At 37.8% G+C, this 16,190-nt stretch overlaps 1 protein-coding gene across 2 annotated transcripts in view; it reads left to right on the top strand.

Annotated features, from left to right (window-relative positions):
- The window catches only part of LOC109714014, a 28,883-nt gene that overhangs the window by 1,200 nt on the left and 11,493 nt on the right, over positions 1 to 16,190 (top strand). Inside the window, exons 2-3 of one of the 2 annotated variants that reach the window (XM_020238387.1) lie at positions 45 to 300; positions 12,679 to 13,016. In XM_020238387.1, coding sequence (XP_020093976.1) covers positions 198 to 300; positions 12,679 to 13,016 — 441 coding nt within the window. In that variant the 5' untranslated portion in view covers positions 45 to 197. Of the gene's footprint in view, positions 1 to 44; positions 301 to 7,063; positions 7,185 to 12,678; positions 13,017 to 16,190 lie in introns of those variants that run through there. The other variant, XM_020238388.1, reaches the window with a different exon arrangement.

The following is a 16,190-nucleotide window of genomic DNA, read 5'->3' as shown; positions in this document are numbered from 1 at the left end:
CCCCCCCCCCCTCGGGTGCTAAACCCCCATCCACCTGCCCATAGGCACATCTCTCTGCCGTTGCCTCTCATCCGCTGTTTCTCACACCTCTCGCGAGGAGGTTGACGAGGACCACCGTTTCTAGGGCGTAGGGCGACAACCTGCCGTCTCTACATGCACACGGCCAATTCCGTTCTCCTCTGCTTTCTCTAGGGGCCATGATCCTGTCTACTTTACGGCATGGCCAAGGGGCGCTCATGCGCGGCCTCCAAGGCCCCCCTTGTCTCCTCCTTCACAGAATAACTGCTCTTGGCTGCAGAGGTATGATTTATTCTTTTGTATACTTTTTGACTTACATATGCAAAAATTTGATTCATTCTTTGTGAGAAATTGAAGTGATGATGTTCGTTCCTTCCCTGAGATGAGGACATGGCTCAATAACATTTCACTTGACAAAACTCATTCATTAGAATCCATATGCGACGATTCCTATAACCCGTTTCACTTGACAGCAGCTTGAACTTCTAAGTGCTTTATTGAACGTACTACTAAACAACCAGTCTAATCTAGAAGATGGGCAAGCCTATAATTTGAATTGAAAAACTTCAGGATTTCAAGCTCTCTATAGTCAATCATGGTTGGAAAATCTTGCAGGTGAGTTTTATTCAGAGAAAATAGTTATGGATTAGGACTCTCTATGTTTGCTGCTGCTGCTTTTGCTGCTGCTGCTGCTTTCTTCCATTTTAATGAGAGAAGTCCTAGGACCGGTTAACGAACCAGGCCTTGTGTAAGTCTACATATGAGGATTGAGAAAACAATAATTAAGGGAAATACCTAGGTCCTTTAAAGTACTTAATTTGTTAACAATTATGGGACTGGTCGTAAAACCTAAGGTCTAGGCCTCGTTTGGTATTGTTGCTGTTTTTCTAGTTTTTGTAAGCAAAATTTATTTGTGGGTGGATGTGGTTGGCCATGGACTTTTGTACTTTGGTCATCATTGCTAGCTTCAATATGATTTGGCCTGATGCTGGAAGCATCTTCTTCAAAAAGATATAGAAGTGAAAAAAAAAATTGCTGCAAAGGTTTTCCTTTTTTTTTTTTGTTTTTTCATTTTTTGCTTTTTTAACAAACAAACTCCTCAATGTATGGACTGCATGCACTCCACCATCCACCCACACACTCTATTGAACACAATTTGGAACCAAAAGCATGGCAACAATACCTGTTAAATATAAAGAATATAAAAACACCATTCTCTACTACCTTAAGATTTTGGAGAACCACGGTTTTTTCATATAATTTAACATAGTATCAAAACAGGAGGTCGTAACTTGGAGTCACCCCAGGCTTCCAGCGTAATTGATTTCCTGCCATTTAATTCAAGTTCATGTTATGGGCTTATCAAAAGTCTCGAATCCAGACGTGAGGGAGAGTGTTAAATATAAAAATATAAAAACATCATTCTCTACCAGCTAAGCTTTTGGAGAACCACGGGTGTTTCACATAATTTAATAATACTAAATGATGCACTAATAGACCTGTTTTTAGGTTGTTTTTTTTTTTTTTTATCATTTTAAAACCAGTCCTGGAGGGTTGATGTTAGATTGATGGTCAGTTGTTTAAGTTTGTTGATTTCTTTGGAGCCATCTTTTTCTTAGTTAATTTAGTCGACTCCATATTATAGAAAAACACTAGGATGATGAAGACTAGGATAATGATGGTTAACTGCATTCCTGTTTATTGATCTCATACTCCTCCATTAATTGCAATTATGTGCATGATAATTTTATAACAATGCCTCCATATCATGATAGAACCTTGTACGTTTTAGATCATTTATTTTAAAGCTTCCATGACAGATGACAAAGATTTGGCCAAGAAATGTTCTAGCTGACAACTTTCTCTTATCATAGTTCATATTTGCAAGAAAGGCACTCATCTTAGCCTATTGTGTCTCTAGAGAAATTGTTATTCACATCCATCTGTAATATAGATCATAGCCTATTCAGTTTATTGTACTTTGAAATGCTGAAACTATATAATGCAATGTTCTAAAAAGTGAAAATAGTTTGTAAGTAGCTAAGGTAATGCACAGTACCCTATGGTTACATTGGCACATCTCTTAAAATAAATCTAAATGTAATGTATGTAGCGAAAGTATAAAAATATATGATAAATGGAAAGAAAATGTATAAAAGAACAACTAAATTAAAATAAAAGAACTCTTGACTTTTGATGAGGTACTAAATTATATCGCAAGATATTCTAATGCCTTACTTGTAGAAATTGCAAGTATTTCATGTCTTGAAAGATGCTCCAAGTATGAAGTTAAAGATAATCAATTCCAAGTATGAAGTTTAGAATAGTCAGAATAAATCAACAAAATTCTGCGTATAAAGTTTGATATTCAAATAAATCAACAATATATTGTGTATCATGTTTGATATTCAAGTGTTTAAGTAGCTAACTATGAAGATGCCAAGCTAAACATCATATATCTGCTTAAAATATGTGAAAGTAGGTTATTTGGTTAGGTGGCTCATTATGTTGTGCCTTCGCTATCTATCTTCATGCAGTACAAGGTGGTCAAGCAAGTACATCTACATATGCTGGTTCATTTATTGATGCTTGCCTCTTTTTTTTTTTCTGGAAAATTGCTCTATAGTAATCTTGTCAATTGCGTAAATGCTAGTGATTCTATGAGTTTTTTTTTTCTTTTGTTAAGGATTTGAAGGTGGTCTTTTTCTCATTATGAGTTTCTTAGGAAAGAAAGTTTTGGAGCTAGCACCTCTTTGGCTTGGTTCTAGGGTGTACTCCTGTTTTTTGAGATGCTGTTTGAGTGGCTTTGTTAGTCCCACATCGAATAGGAAAGGTTTGTGAATATAATGATCTAGGACCCCAGAAATAATAACTAGGCTTGAACATTTTGGATTTGTGGTTTGGGCCTAATGAGTTAGTATTGCTAGTGGGTCGGATCATTACAGTTAGTATTAGAGCAAAATACTAGCGGAAAGTGTGAGCGCTAAGTGCTATATGGGGTAAAGTGCTATACTATACGTTTGGTGGGAGCCATCTCTTGAACCTGGAGGAGCTACCTCTAGAATCTCACATCACTTAATAGTTTTGGTTTATATATTTGTGATCAGGTTTGGCCCTAACGAATTTTCAGGGTCTAAATGGGGAGAGTCTGTAATGTCCTAATAGTCCCACATCGGATAGAAAAAGAGGTTCTAATTGGGAATATAAGAGCCTACGCACCCTAACAATAATAACTAGGCTTAAGCATTTTGGACCAGTGGTTTCGGCCCAATGAGTTATTATTACTAGTGGGTCGGGTTGCTATAGTAAATGTGACACTAGTAGGATTGGCAATAGTCTTATATATAAGATATAGTAGGATTAAACCTCTTAATCCGGCTATAGCGTTTTGAGCAGTGGCTAAGCCCAAGAGGTTAAGAGGGTTAAGCGTGCTATGGCTAGAGCAGTTCTAAGATGAGTAAACCCCCGGAAAGTGGGGCGTCACCGTCGGTATCAGAGCTAATTATGGGTGGCAATCCAGCTCGCTGTTCGCGAGTCAGCTCGTGTTCGGCTCGAAACGAGCTCGAGATTGAATCGCTCATTTAGTAAACGAGCCGAGCATGAGCTGAAATTTTCAGCTCGTTTAATAAACAAGCCGAACACGAGCTAGNTCAGTTTTCGAACTTTTTAGGTCGGAATACCTTCTACAACCCTCCACCAAGTGTGGAAAAGCCCGAAATACATCCAAACACTCGAACCTCGCAATTTGCAAAGGTCCAGTGTGTTACACAAGTTGAGGTATCGGTACTCTATTTTGAAACTTAGTTTTTCAAATACTGTTTTGAGAAACCGAAAACTTGTATCGGTTCTCACTATCAAAAACTTTTATAATCAATTCAAAAGTACCAAAACCCACTTCTAATCCATAAAATATTGAATTATATGATTCTAATGTCATAAATAAGTATGAATCACCATAACGTGATTTATAGACTTACCTGAGTATCGTGATTCATACAGTGAGATGTTTCTGAGTTCTCGGAACCTTGGATTCTTCAATCTTCGACAATCACGCACCGAACCCTTCAAGACTTCGAATCAAATCACGAAACTTGCCAACACAAAATACTTAACAGCAGAGTCTACTAGAGGCACCTTAATGTACTTCTTTTTGAGGTAGTCGTATATAATGTAAAATCGCTGCTCTATGTGTTTAGACTTTTAATGAGACTTGGACTCTTTAGCTAGGGGTGGCAATCCAGTTCGTTGTTCGCGAGCCAGCTCGTGTTCAGCTCGAAATGAGCTCGAGATTGGCTCGCTCGTTTAGTAAACGAGCCGAACATAAGCCGGATTTTTCAGCTCGTTTAATAAACAAGCCGAACACGAGCTAGGGTCAGCTTGCTCGTGTTCGGCTCGATAACAGCTCAAATACATATATTTTATATTTATATATATAAATTAATAATTATATATGTATATAATACAAATTTTTATTATTTGAATTTTAACCCAATCTAAATAAAAAGTCCAACTCAATTATAAAATGATTAATTTATATGTAAAATTTCAATCATTAGATCAAAGTCTAACGGATAAGATCTTATAAATTTATTTTCTATATATATTCTTTCTAATCCTATTAAATTCTTATTCATAAGTCAACTCGTATTCGGCTTGTGTTCAGCTCGTTAATAAACGAGCCGAACACGAGCCGAATTTTTCGGCTTGATACTTTAGCCAGCTTGTGTTCGGCTCGTTTATGAAACGAGCCGAACACGAGCCGACCCCAGCTCGCTCGTGTTCGGCTCGTTGACACCCCTAGAGCTAATCACCAGCTAGAAGTGTGAGATGAGTCTTGGCTGAGGTAGGGTCATATAGCGGATAGAGCGCGGATCCTGGCTGACGACCTAGCACGGCTTTCCACAAGGTCGGCTAGCTAGCGAGATGAGTCTCATTGCTTGGTGTTTGTGAGTGTGCTTGAGGCTGACCGGGATGTCAGGGTTTAAAGTGGGAGTAATGTGACGCTCATAGGATTTGAAATAATCTTATATATAAGGTATAATAGGACTAAACCTCTCAAACTGGCTATACCATTTTGGGTCGTGGCTAAATCTAAGAGGTTAAGAAGGTTAAGCATGCTATGGCTAGAGTCGTTCCACGATGATGACCTCCCTGGGAAGTAGGGCGTCACAAGGGTGTTCTCCTGTATGTTGAAATGCTGTTTGAGCCTGCCTGGCGCGTGCATAGATCCATCGAACAGATATAGTTTTTTCTGCTCGCTCAAGGCGTACACAACCTGCATATTACATTCCACAAAGGAACAATACATACATGGAGTGCATAAGGTAAATATCATTTGAACATAATTTAAACTAACTATTACATCATTCTTTGCTCCACTTGGGGATTTACACGGTATCCAATTTACAAATCAAATTTCTTAATACTTTTCTATTTTCCAAAATAGTATGTCAGTGCTCGGGTACTTGACTTGGCAACTACCAAAAAGATAAGTGGATTTTCTATTTATTGCGCCAAATCCTTCACGTGCTCGGACGCGCCAACCGAAGGGGGGACCAGTAAAATGGAGTGTGAGAACTATAAACATAGTTCCTAGTAGGCACGGCCGCCCAAAGGGAAAGCTCGATCCACCATGTCCAAAGGAGGCATAATGAACGTTAGATAAATAGATAATCAACTATAAGCATGTGTACATCTACTACATGCAAAAGATAACCACGATTATGCCTCAATCAATAGGATAATGGGATCTAATTTGTATGAATCAACTCATGATTTTGCTCATTATTTTCCTTACCGAATCCTCGATGGCCGAAAACAAGGTTCGCCTTATCATGTTCTCAACTTAGCCATTGGCGGCAAAATCATCGTGCATACCCGGCAAGTCAGTAGGTGCTGAAATCGTCGCACTCAACTTGGCATTTAAGTCTACGGGCGGGGAAATCGTCACGCACACACGAGGCCAATCAATTTGTGGCAAAATCGTCACACAACCTCTGTTTGTCAACCCTTCTAGGTTTCATGACATCATTGTTCAAGTAGTGACCCAATCTACCTTGTTTTCAACCTATGTCAAATGGCACTATGTTCAACAGTATACACGTCAAGCGTCAAGTTTTCTATATGTTCCTAGAGAATGTCATTCCACTTTCGTAGTTCATAACATAGGTGATAGTCTATGGCTCTATGCACAATCATATGAAAATCACTTGTATCGTGGTAGCTAATTTATCCCAAGCAAAGTGTATCTCGTGCATGCACATTTACTTGACAAGCTTCCATTTTACATGTATAGGCTCAACATGAAATTATTCCCTAGACATAGGAGCTGACCAGTCCTCGGTTCGTCACTAATTGCTAGGAAACTCGGGCAATTAGAAATTCATGGACGAGTTGCTCCGCTTCTGAGTCAATTTGCTAAAAAACCTTCAACATCTGCCCCAATCCTTGACTTAGGTGTTTCAAGATCTCTCGACAAACCCTTTATTCAAAGAAAATCTCAAACTATTCTTGCATAGATTAGCCTAGGGTTTGCCAAAATCTCATTTTCTAGGGTTAATCCCAAAACCCTAGCTCAAAAACCTAAAAACTTTTCGTAGCTTTTTGTCACCCTAGTTAGTCTTTTTCCAAGTGGCTTGCTCTCCTCCCTCAAGAAGTTTCTTCTAAGATAGGTGCCTCCAAATCTCCAAGTTGTTGGACTAATCTACTAGGAAGGGAGATGGTTGTAGAGTGAGAGAGTGAGAAGGAGAAAAGAGAGATTATTCTCTTGTGTAGATAATGTGGAGTGAGGGAAAGGCTATGGGGTCTTCGTGTAATGTTGCACAATTGCAACATAATCCCCCCAAAAGAACAAATTGCATCACTCTTACTATACTACTAGGCTGCTCAGGATTCAAATTCTATATTCAAGGTCTAGATCTTGAATGTTTGGCCTGAGCTGCACAGCCAAGGATCATCCAGTTAGGGTTTAGATCCTAAATAGCTAATTCTGCTATTCACGTGGCGAGGGTTCGAACTTTAGGTCCAAGGTCCGAATCTTGAATGTTTGGACTGGGTTTTATGAGTCGAAGGTCTGGATCTTCTTCTTGAGGTTCGGACAATGAAGTTTGAAGCTCGAACAACAAATTCAGGATCCGAATCCCGTTGCCAAGGTCTGGATTCCAAAGGTTTGATGGCTCAACTTCACTTTGTTATAGAATTTCTTTTTCGCTTTAAAGAGCTCTAACTCACTTCCAACTGTTTTGAAATCCTCGGAAGTCTCCTTAACACTTTCATGTTCACTTCTTGACTGTACTTTTTTCAATTTGGGCAAAGTTCAGTACGATATACTGAAGTTTCAGTATGTTACAACCACTAATATTTGTTTCTTTAAAATCCCATCAAAAAACGTCTATTTGAAGCAAAGACAAAAGCTCCTTTGGGCCTCAAAATCTTGTTTCCAATTCCCACAACAATAGAAGATTTAAGCTTTCTAGTTTGCTAGACGATCTACAAAAGTAGAAGCAGAAACTAGACCAAAGAACCACTCAATCTAATATTTGGTTACAAGAATGTGGGCTTGTTTGGCCTAGCTGTTGGAGATGTGATTTCTGCTAAGTTGACTTTGGTTTGGAGAATTGTTGCTGTGTTAAAAGCTGTAGAATACTTGGCTGTCTAGAAAGTGATTTTTTTGGAGTGATTTCGTAAAGCCGTTTGGTTTTTTTTTTTTTTTTTTTTTTTTTTTTTTTGCTGAAGTGATTTTTTTTTTTGCAATGCTAATATTACCTAACTACTCACAAATTTTGAGTTTAGTTAATTTTGCTATTATTTATAGAAGAAAGTACATGTCTATATTTGTCAATAAACCATAAGCTACCAATAACTATTTGTAAAAGAAAGTACATAGTACTGAAAAAAATTAGAATAACAATTTATCTAAGTGCCCATACCGAAGATGCGGGAATGTGATCATGAGTTTGGGTCATGATGTGAGCATCTTTTACTTCACTATCATTTGTACCGAAGTACTTGTATTGCTTTCATCTTCTTTGGTATCGGGCATGTAATTCATGTCTTGATCACATCTGTTGAAACTTTGCAGCTTCGAAAAAGTAGCTTGCAATAGTGCCACATTCTCCAACCCCGTGTCAAGAAACCTCGCAACTTACCAATATGATTACATTTTATTATGAAGGGAACGCACAATATAATTGATCTACGAAAACTAATTTTAGCTCTAACCTTTAATTTCTCCTCCCACCCTTTAGGGCTAGACAAACATTAAACTACACATGAACAAACAAATAATCCTAATTGCTGTCTACTAATCCTATTTGTTTTAATACTACTTACTAGTTGAATAACAATAACATACTACACTAGGTACTTTCATACTGGACTCTTTCTTACAACAATCAAATAATACATTATATGCTCCCCCCATAAAGACAAAAATGAAATAAAAAAGGAAATACAGAAAAACTCTGGCTATATCCAACCAGATTTGGGCGGATGCATGCTGGGCCGAATTTGGCCAGCTAGATTTGGCCGGATATGGCCATATTCGACCAAATGCAGGGAGAGAGGGAGAAAGGGAGAGGAGGATAGAGAGATCTCGTTGATAGAGGTACTTGCTTGAGAGAGAGGAGATGATAGCTGGAGACTTAGGGACTGTTTGGTTGCATGCATTTCTAACTGCATTGCAGTTGGAAATGCATGCATCTATTAAGTTTTTGTTTGGTTTGGTGCAGTTAGGTTCAACTGCTGCAGTTGCATCTGCACGAGAAGACCCAAATGCAGCAATTGAGCTGGAGTCGTGTCACGCCCCGAGCCCGCTACCAACTTGGTCCGGTTCGGGCGCGTCAAACAGACGCCGGACGGACAGCACCTCCCCTGTCCGCCCAAGGCTCAAAAGTAAGATCATGTACATAGAATTGCCCAGGAATAATTCAATACATACACGATCCAACAAGGAGAGAAGCACAAAGAGTGCAATACAACAAGAGCAAGTAACACAAGTATACATACAAGTGCATAAAGAGAGATACATCTAGCTATTACTTCACATTCCATTTTTACATCTTTGATATATTACNGATACACCCCAGGGCGTCTGTTAGGGAGCCCACCAAGCTCAACATTCCATGGCCTGAAGATTTTGATACTTCAATGCCATATGTAAATTTACCGAGGTCACTCCAACGCCGCCTTACATTGTACGGCCTAAAATTTATATTTTCACTTTTATTTATTTTTATCATACTCTATGATAAAAATAACCTAAATTCCCACATTTCATATTCAACCTTTACTGGACACGACTTTAGCCTCGCTGTTGTCTTCTAAATCTTAAAAGACATTCTTTGCCCCGTCTATTTAATCGTCTTTTACGTGTCAGAGTCTTTTAATACTTTTAACCGCCCCTACGGTCTTTATAAAATTACTCCGATCTAAAGCTATCCCTTGGGACCCCACATAGGCTATCCCAATCGTTTCACGTGCCAAGACTCCGGAGCTCGCACTACTTGTGCGGGGCGACCGCCACAAGCGCTGAACAGACTGTGTGAGTATGATCAAATCCGTTTCCAACGAAGGTACCCGGTCACTATGACCAACATGCACAAGTATTCTTTTAACACTACGTTCTAATGCCACTCGTCAAGTTGTTTACTTGGTATACATATGCCACTCGTCAAGTATGCACTTGGTTCACATGTCACTTGCCATAATGCAATTGTCCCAACTATACTAGTCATATGTCATCCATGCAAGATCAAGTTATTGTTTAACTTATCTCTATAGGGTTCTATGTCACAAACTCATTCTCATGCACCCTAAGTTCACATGCCAAGCCTACTATGCCGCAATACAAGGGAGCATGCAAGAATAGTAAAAGTAACATCTAAATACCCTAACATGCATGATACTATATATGTAGTATGTTCAACATAGAAATACTTAGACATAGGGAGAAGCCCAGTTGCTTCGGGATGACACCCCCCACCTTTTATCGCTATCACGAGGGTAGGATTCCGATTTCGTGATTTTTGGAAGCTTTCGCCGCAAGTTGCGGCAATCTGTACCCTAACAGCTTCGTTCTTTAATATCTTCGTGTACGCTCGTCGTATCGCCGAACCGACTTCGCCAACGCGTCAGAAAACCTAGCAATTAGGTTTATACATGATCAATTTAGATCAAACCCTCACGTATTGCAAAATCCCATTTTTGAGCCCTAACATGCAATTAGCCCCAAATAATCCAAATTAAATGGAGCAACATGCTAAGAATGCTCATTAGAGGCTACTAGAATACTTAAGGTTAAAGATTAAGCCAAATCCCAAAAGTTTACCCCAATGTGAACGCCGCAATGAAAACACGTCGCTCCAACGGGCGCACGAAAGCTCAATCCGTCGCCTCCAACGCGTTCGCAAGCTCGATCTCCACCAACGCCGCGAATTTGGGCGAAATATCTAGAGAGATGAGAGAGATATTTAGAGAGAGAAAGAGAGGGTTTCTCTCTCCTTCACCATGTGCGTGTGATGCTTGTGCTGGCTGCAGCTGAGGAGGAAGAAGAAGCCTAGTAGCTTCTACTTATAGTCAACACCTCAATAGTAGCATACACTATTCACATCAGGCAGCTCAAAATCTGATATCTTTCGCCGTAGCTCCCTGAATATCCGTTTGAGCTCAAATTTGACAGTCATGTTCGGTTTTGCTTAACTTAACGAAAGAAATTTTAATCTTTCAGTTTCGACCCCATTTGGTCACCGAAAACTGTGCCGAACTGCAATCTTTATCAGATGGCTTTCGGATTTTATTTCTCACTCTACGGGTGTCAGAAAAATACGAAACTTTAAATCTAGCCTCATAAGAATAATTCTGGCTTATCCTCCAGTTTTTAGAATTTTCTGACACTATGCGTTTTCTGCTAATGTATCTGTCCCGTTTCACACAGAAAATTCTAAATCTTCTGTTTTCGCTCCGATTTCAACACGGGCCATTCCAGACTTATATTTTATGTCTATAAGTCCAATAAAATAGTATTTCACACTATTTTCATTTATATTTATTTTTATATTAAAATTTCAGCATACTACACCCCACCGCAACTTCATAATTTAAGAAGTTCGGTACCTTACAAGTCGGCTCACCCATTAAAAAATTAAACAAAGTGTGATTTTTTTTTCATACGCTTCTCTTTTTATTTTTATTTTTTTTTCAAAAATACATATTTATGAAATCTGATAGGATTTAGTAATGTCTGTTAGAGTCAATAAATTTTTTTCATACGCTTCTTATTTTTCAGTCTGCTAGTTTAATAATATCTTAATTTTTATTTTGACCAAATTTATAATATATTTATATTTAAAATTTATTAAATTCATATATAATTTAATAATATATAAATTATATATAGATATAAAAGTCTTAATTATAATTAAAACATAATTACGTTATGCTCATAAGAGGTAATCTCACCTTTCTATCTAAAAATTGACAGAATTTACAAATATAAATCTCAACTACAGATTACCAAACAGAATAAATGTAACTGCAGCAATTGCAACTGCATAAAACCAAACAGACTAGGTGTAGTTATGATTGCATTTACAGCTGCATGTACTTCCAACTACACTGTTTTTGTAACTACACCCAACCAAACGACCCCTTAGTGTTGGTTGGGATGAGAGGGAGGTGGGAGAGAGTGCTCGACTAGGTTTGGGAGAAGAGAGAGAAGTAGGAGGAGAGTGGAGTAAAACGAACATCATAAATAAATAGGATAGGATACGGAGGAAATATATGTTTATGATAGTATAGGATATGGAGGAAATATATGGGTTGTTCAAGGGCAAATTGTGTATTTAGCTCAATTACTAAAGGGTTGAAATTGATTGTGTGGGAATCAGGTTTTTAGGACGTAGGTTTTACCTGCTTTTGATTTTGGGGCCCTAAATCACAAATCTACTTCTAAAAATCAGAATCAGATTTTACAAAAGAGGTTACCAAACATTCTACTGAAGGAAAAATCAATTTTGACCCTAAACTCACTTTCTAAAATCTTAGGCCAAACACCCTTTGTCTTGTTGCATGCTCCACATGAAATTTGCTTGTGAACTCTTCGTCACTTAGGTCAATTCAATATTTTTGTCTTCTGCTACCTGTTTGGCGGGCAGGAATTTTTATATGCACAGCGCAAACAATGTTGACAGCCATATGGAAGTTACACATGGTACCTAAAGTTTGCATATTGACTACTTTTACAGTCAGGCTCTTCTAAGTCACTAGACGACAATGTAGTCAAATCCCTCGTTCAGTAGCTTGTTTTTTTTCTCTTTTTTTTGTATAATAAGTGGTATTTTCTGTTGTTCTATTTTGATATTGATAGATTTTCGTTGTTTCCCGATAGGTATGTGTTCTTGTTGATAGCAGAGCTAAATTGTTTTACTATGCAGTACTGATTATTTTTAATGTTGAAAATTCTATTATGCATATTTCAATATCTTACAAAAATGATGCTCGGTCGTAATGGTGACATAATCATGACAGTAGATATTTTTTTCTGCGAATTGTAGCATGTTGTCTTACCGCTCATTATTCGAATACTGACACTATCTTGTATTACATATTCTTGTCTGAAAGTTCTATGTGCTTATCACAACATTCTCTTTTCAAACTGAATAGATTATAGCAAGGATAACTCTTTTGAGAGTGCGGATGACTTTGAACGTCGTTTATTTGGTGATGGAGACAAAAGTTCAAATACTGATCCTTTTTTCCGTAAACTTGATAAGCTTGAAAAGGCTCATAGTAGATCCAATATGGATTCTAAAGCAAATGAGGGTGGTAATTCTCAATTTATGAGTGGCTTTGGTGAGAGTTTTGATTCATTGCAAGATGGTATGGATGAAAAGTTGGAGAAAGCTGCACAAACCTTCGCTTTTACTGATGAGATCCAAAATGATGATTATGCATTCAGACCAGACGTGACTTTTTTCCCGGGAACAACTTACACTACCAGGGTAAGCATTATTCCATTAGCCAACTTGGTTGCCTGATAGTTAGATTAATTTTAAACAAACATGTTCAACTTGATTGTTCTCTATTTGATAGTATTGCTCTAAAATTAGTTACTGATTGGTCTATGGTAGCGTGAAAATTGGTGCTGAATTTATTTTATTTATTGTAACAAGTTATATTTTTTAAAACCATATATGCTGTATGACTCTTCAAAACTAGCGAGCTATATACTACCATGTGCATATCTGGACCAAGGATTTAAGTGCCTATCGGCACAGGCCATATCCACCGTGCCGTGTCGTGCCAACAAGATATCAGCATGATATAACCCCCGTACCGATGTCATAGCGCAAAACCCTCTATTCTTTAAATTAGTAAGTAATTCTCTCAATAAAGTTCAAAAGATTTGATAAAAATACATAATAAATAGTTAGAATATTTGTGGCTAAAGAAAATAAATATTTCATGCCATTATGTGTCGGCACATGTATTTTTTGTGATCAGCACGCATCGGCACGGCTCGGCATGCACCGTGCCTTACGGTGCCGGGAAGTTTCTGGCACGACTCCGTGCCACGACAGTTAAGTCCTTGATCTGGACCATATGTACTCATTTTTCATCTCCTTCCTGTTTTATGCTTTACATTCCATGCCAACCTGTCTTGTTCATCTATGTTCGCCTGCTTGCTACCTGTTCCTGTTTTGCTGTTTAGAGCAGACAGTCACTACACCCATCTAGTGTCCACTTTAACTGTATAACAAATATATAATCAGAATCCTTTTCAAGAATTCAGTAGCAAGTGAATGGTATCACTGACTATGCAGAACCTAAGTTCTTCTAAGAGCATCAATAGGTTGCTGCTTTACTGCTTTTCGACATGAATCAAACATCATTTATCACCATCCCAAGAAAGCAAAGTTTATAACCCTTGAGAGCATTGTTTTCCTTCATACCAACATGTGGTATCTCGTCTCATCTATGCCACACAGTACACTAGTCATCTTTCTTAATTTCTAAAATGTATCAAAATTTCTGAATTTATTTTTTATTGTCTATGATTGAGCCCCAGGATGGGGCTCATCTTTTTATCTCCAACCTTCAATATACTAGACGCATAATACTTATTGCACTTTCACTCATTCATAGATTTCTCTGCTACAAGGAACTCTCCCTTGAATTATTATTAGGACCATTTTAAGTTTTGGTAAATGATGCAGGCCAAGGGATACCAAAATTTAACTAGAATTGCAAATATGAACCTCACTGTAATGAATAAAATACATGATAAATCAGTAGAGTGAAAAGTGGAAAAGGGCGAAGTGGAAAAAGAAGTCATATGGATTGGGTTTCATACGTAGTTATTGTGGACAAAAATGGGTGGCAGTGAGGATTAGGCGATGAGCTTTGTGAAACTTCTACCTAATATTAGCAATTAGTAAATGATGTGAAGTATTGAGTCGCCATTTTATTCTCAAATTAGTAGTTATAGTGTAGCAAGTAAATATACCTAGATCTTTGAGTCGTCATGTGATTTGTACTTATTACAAACTCACATGGCGATTACCTAGTCATATCTCCTAAAACATAAATATAGCAAAAGTGAAAAGCAAGGGATATCATTCCAGCATGCATTTATTTTTCAGATGCAAATGTTTCAGTTTTCCTACTTAGTATAATGGTAAATACAAGTAATTGAGTTGGTTAAGTCGAATAGATGAACTTATAGAGTTAAATTAGACCGGATCTTAGACTTTGTCAAATTTTCCTTTTACCCTTGAGAAGCAATCTTCTTAAGTTGGTTGCTGCAGATTTAACATTCTTTTCAGTGGTTGTGTGATGGGTTATTGAAAAATTAGATGCATCAAGCCATATTAAATCACTTTTAGTAAGCTATCAAAAATTTTTTTGGATAGCTACTTGGTTGATATTTATTTCCAGAAACCTGAAAATTTGAAGCACTTGAAATTTATTGATAAAGTTTCCTTCTGAATAGCTGTGTTTGCTTGATATTGATTAAGCTTTTGCATGTTTTTCTGCTGTCTTTTTTTCAATATTGGTTTTTATTGTCTGGCTGTCAATCCAGATGGTTTTGATCATCGTGAACCAAACTCGACCTTCTCATTGAACATGATCAATTGGGAAAAACATATTCTGCAGAAAATTGTTCATATCAACTCCGTCGCAGGTCTACCTTTTGTAAATCACTCAATTAAGCATTTCCACCATATCCATGCTGCCCTGCAACTATTGACAAATCACACTGTGTCTTTTTTTTCTNTTTTTTTTTTTTTTTTTTTTTTTGGAAGAGAGAAAACAAGGTTTAAAGTGCCGTGGCACGGGGCCGTGCCGTTGTTTGCCTAGCACAGTATGCACCGGCATGCTTTCGTGCCGACACATAGTACGCTTGCGTACCGATGGATTCGCATGATCTCCCACTGGCATGCTTCGGCATGAATTTATTTTTGATTTTTTGGTTCCAATAAGCTCTTATAATGTTATTGAAAGATTTAATTAAATAATTATAAATAAAGATGTCCGTGGATCGGGTCGGGTCTGGGTAATTAATATATTGTACCCATACCCTAAAAAGAAATGGTAACAAAAAATATATATATACCCTACCCATTTAACTTCGAGTCCGGTCCGGGTCCGGGTCCGGGTCCGGGTCCGGGTACTAAAGTTACTAATATACCTATCGGGTCTATTTGAACGGGTCTGGGTAGTGACTACCCGTATACTACCCGTTCAAAACCGGATATGGATCGGGTCTAAATCGGGTACGGATATCCGTATAAATATATTTTTTTATAAACTTTATTAAATAGTCAATAAACAAACTATATTGTTGACAATGAAATATTGTTGGCGGAAATGAAATGAAAAAAAAGGGTAGAAAACAAAGAGTAAAAAAATTAGAAAAAAATAATGAGTAAAAGAGACGGCTAGGGTTTCATTAGAATGAAAATACATAGTGACTCATCATCTATAAGTCATATTAAAATTGATCCTTCAACTTCAAAAGTTTATTTTTATTTTTATTTACTATCGGATATTTCATTGGGTTCGGGTTCGGGTCCGGATTTGAAAACTATTCTGGACCCTACCTGTCACGCCCCGAGATCACTCCCAATTTGGTCCGGTTCGGGCACGCCGACAGACCGCCGAACGGACAGAGT

This window comes from Ananas comosus, linkage group 8 (genome assembly GCF_001540865.1).
Source record: "Ananas comosus cultivar F153 linkage group 8, ASM154086v1, whole genome shotgun sequence".
NCBI classification, from domain to species: domain Eukaryota; kingdom Viridiplantae; phylum Streptophyta; class Magnoliopsida; order Poales; family Bromeliaceae; genus Ananas; species Ananas comosus.
This window is presented reverse-complemented; position numbering and strand designations above follow the sequence as displayed.